Raw genomic sequence first — 2,326 nt, forward strand, 5'->3', positions numbered from 1 at the left:
CCAATGTTTCCCTATGGGGCCTATACCCCCAATGTTTCCCTATGGGGCCAATATCCCCCAATGTTTCCCTATGAGGCCTATACCCCCATTATTTTCCTATGGGGCCAATATCCTCCAGTGTTTCCCTATGGGGCCTATATTCCCCAATGTTTCCCTATGGGGCCAATATCCCCCAATGATTCCCTAGGGGGCCAATATCCCCCAATGATTCCCTATGGGGCCTATATTCCCCAATGTTTCCCTATGGGGCCTATATTCCCCAATATTTCCCTATGGGGCCTATATTCCCCAATGATTCCCTATGGGGCCTATATTCCCCAATGTTTTCCTAGGGGGCCTATATTCCCCAATGATTCCCTATGGGGCCAATATCCCCCAATGATTCCCTATGGGGCCAATATCCCCCAATGTTTCCTTGTGGGGCCTATATCCTCCAATGTTTCCCTATGGGGCCAATATCCCCTTTTTCCTTGTGGGGCCAATATCCTCCAATGTTTCCTTGTGGGGTCAGTACTGTCCTTTAGTTTTAGTACACCCCTCCCCTTCTGTCCAGGGCCCCACAAGAAGGATGGGAAGGGGATGAGATCCGAGGAGGGGGCCTGTGCCAGAGGTGTCCGTCCAGGGCTCACTTGGCCGCCCCTGCTGCCCCGGGCGGCGGGTTCCCAGCGGAGGAGGCGGCTGCAGCCCCGGCATTGGCACTGGCGTTGGCGTTGCTGGCCGCCCTTCCGCCGCGGCCGGGCTCCATGCCGTTGGGGAGGAATCCGGCGATGATGGGGACGGGCCAGATGAGGGCAGCCACGCTCCAGACGATGATGACCAGCGTCATGAAGCAGGCCACCAGCGTGGACTCGACGGGCTTTCGGTTCATCCTCCAGCCGGGGTCCCCCTTGAGCTCCTCCAGGCTGAAATCCAGGCAGCAGAAGTGGAGGCGCTCGCCTTGCTGCTGCCAGGGAGGCTGCGGGGCAGGGGCCTCCGGGGAGGGAGGGAAGAGGGCCGGGGAGGGGGGCCGGAGTCTCCCCAGGCGCCGTCCCCGGGCCCAGGTGCAGCCCAGGCAGAGGCGCAGGTCCTGCTGGAAGCCCCCCGCCGCCAGCCCCAGGGGCTCGATCACCAGAGGCGGGGGTCCCACGCGGGGGAAGGCGGCCGAGAAGGAGGGCCGGGCCCCGCCGCTGCCCCCACTGCCGCCGCCTCCCCCTCCTCCGGCTCCGGTGGAGAAGAGGACCAGGTCGCACTGAGCCTGGAAGCCCCAGGGGCCCCATCGGACCAGCAGGGAGCTCAGCATCTGCCGCTGGACGCTGATGTTGCAAGGCTGGGGCTCCTCCCGAGGAGAAGGGGGCCGAGGAGGAGGAGGAGGCGAGGAGGGGGAAGAAGGGGCAGCCCTGGTTGCAGTCATCGTCGGGGCTCCAGGGCTCTTCGTCCCCTCCGCCGCCGCCGCCGCCGCCTTCTCTGCGAAGAAGTCCGTGGCCGGGAAGGAGGCGTTGTGGAGGGGCTGCAGGGGCAGAGGGAGGGTCGGGGAGAAAGGGGCCTGGCCCTGCTTCCCCTCCTCCTGCTGCTGCTTCTCCTCCAGCTGCGACCAGGCGGCGCCCGGGAAAGAGGGCGCCAAGGCGGCCAGCAGGAGCGGGAGCAGCATGGCATGGGCTTAGAGCCGGAGGGAGAGCGAGGGAGAGCGGCCCTTCAGCCGGGGAAGAAGCAGGGGGCGAAGGGGCTCCATGGCGACCACCCCCTTCCTGCCCCAGAGAGCCAGGGAGGGAGGCAAGGAGACAGAGAGGGAGACGGGAGGGTTAGAGATGGAGCCCCGAGGGCAAGGAGCAGCAGCTCTAGTTCTGCCTCGGCTGAGTCCAACGTCGCCTGGAGAGTGAGGGGCTTCTCTGGAGGAAGGAAAGGCGAGCCCCACCAGCCCCGGAGCCCCCCTTCTTCAGCCAGGCAGGCTCTGGCTCGCCCTCCTCTCTCCCTTTGGCCCTCCGGTCTGCTTCTGCCTCTGCTCAGTGCCCCGTTTCTCCGACAGAGCGAGGGGCTCCTCTGAGGAGGGAAGGGAGAGGAGAGCCCTCCTCAGCTTTACTCAGCCATGCCCCTCTTAGCAGGGGAAGGCTCCTCTGAGACGGAAGGGAAAGGCCAGCCTCCAAGTCCCGTCTTCTGTGCCGAGTGAGGGGCTCCTCTTCGGGAGGGAAAGGGACGCCTTGGCTGGCCTTCTTCTGGGGTCTCCTGGCGAGTGAGGGGCTCCTCTGAGGGAGGAAGGAGAGGAGGTGCCCCGCTTCTCCTGGCAGCCAAGGAGACTAGGCGGCGAGTCGGGCAGGGGCTGGGCTGAGCTCGCCTCAGGATTCCCTTTTTT

The 2,326-nt window shown here is 64.7% G+C and overlaps 1 protein-coding gene across 1 annotated transcript; it reads right to left on the reverse strand.

The window, feature by feature from the left end:
• Nucleotides 1-6: 6 nt before the first annotated feature.
• Nucleotides 7-2,320, reverse strand: LOC121918444 (transmembrane protein 158-like). Its single transcript, XM_042444495.1, has one exon. The coding sequence runs from the start codon at nucleotides 1,625-1,627 to the stop codon at nucleotides 626-628; it is 1,002 nt and encodes a 333-aa protein (XP_042300429.1). The 5' UTR covers nucleotides 1,628-2,320; the 3' UTR covers nucleotides 7-625.
• Between the last annotated feature and the right edge of the window lie 6 nt (nucleotides 2,321-2,326).

The sequence above is a fragment of the Sceloporus undulatus genome, unplaced genomic scaffold (assembly GCF_019175285.1).
Source record: "Sceloporus undulatus isolate JIND9_A2432 ecotype Alabama unplaced genomic scaffold, SceUnd_v1.1 scaffold_11955, whole genome shotgun sequence".
NCBI classification, from domain to species: domain Eukaryota; kingdom Metazoa; phylum Chordata; class Lepidosauria; order Squamata; family Phrynosomatidae; genus Sceloporus; species Sceloporus undulatus.

Bases quoted from the DNA above. Each gene is read 5' to 3' on its own strand.
- LOC121918444 (XM_042444495.1), bottom strand. From the start codon at position 1,627: ATGCTGCTCCCGCTCCTGCTGGCCGCCTTGGCGCCCTCTTTCCCGGGC.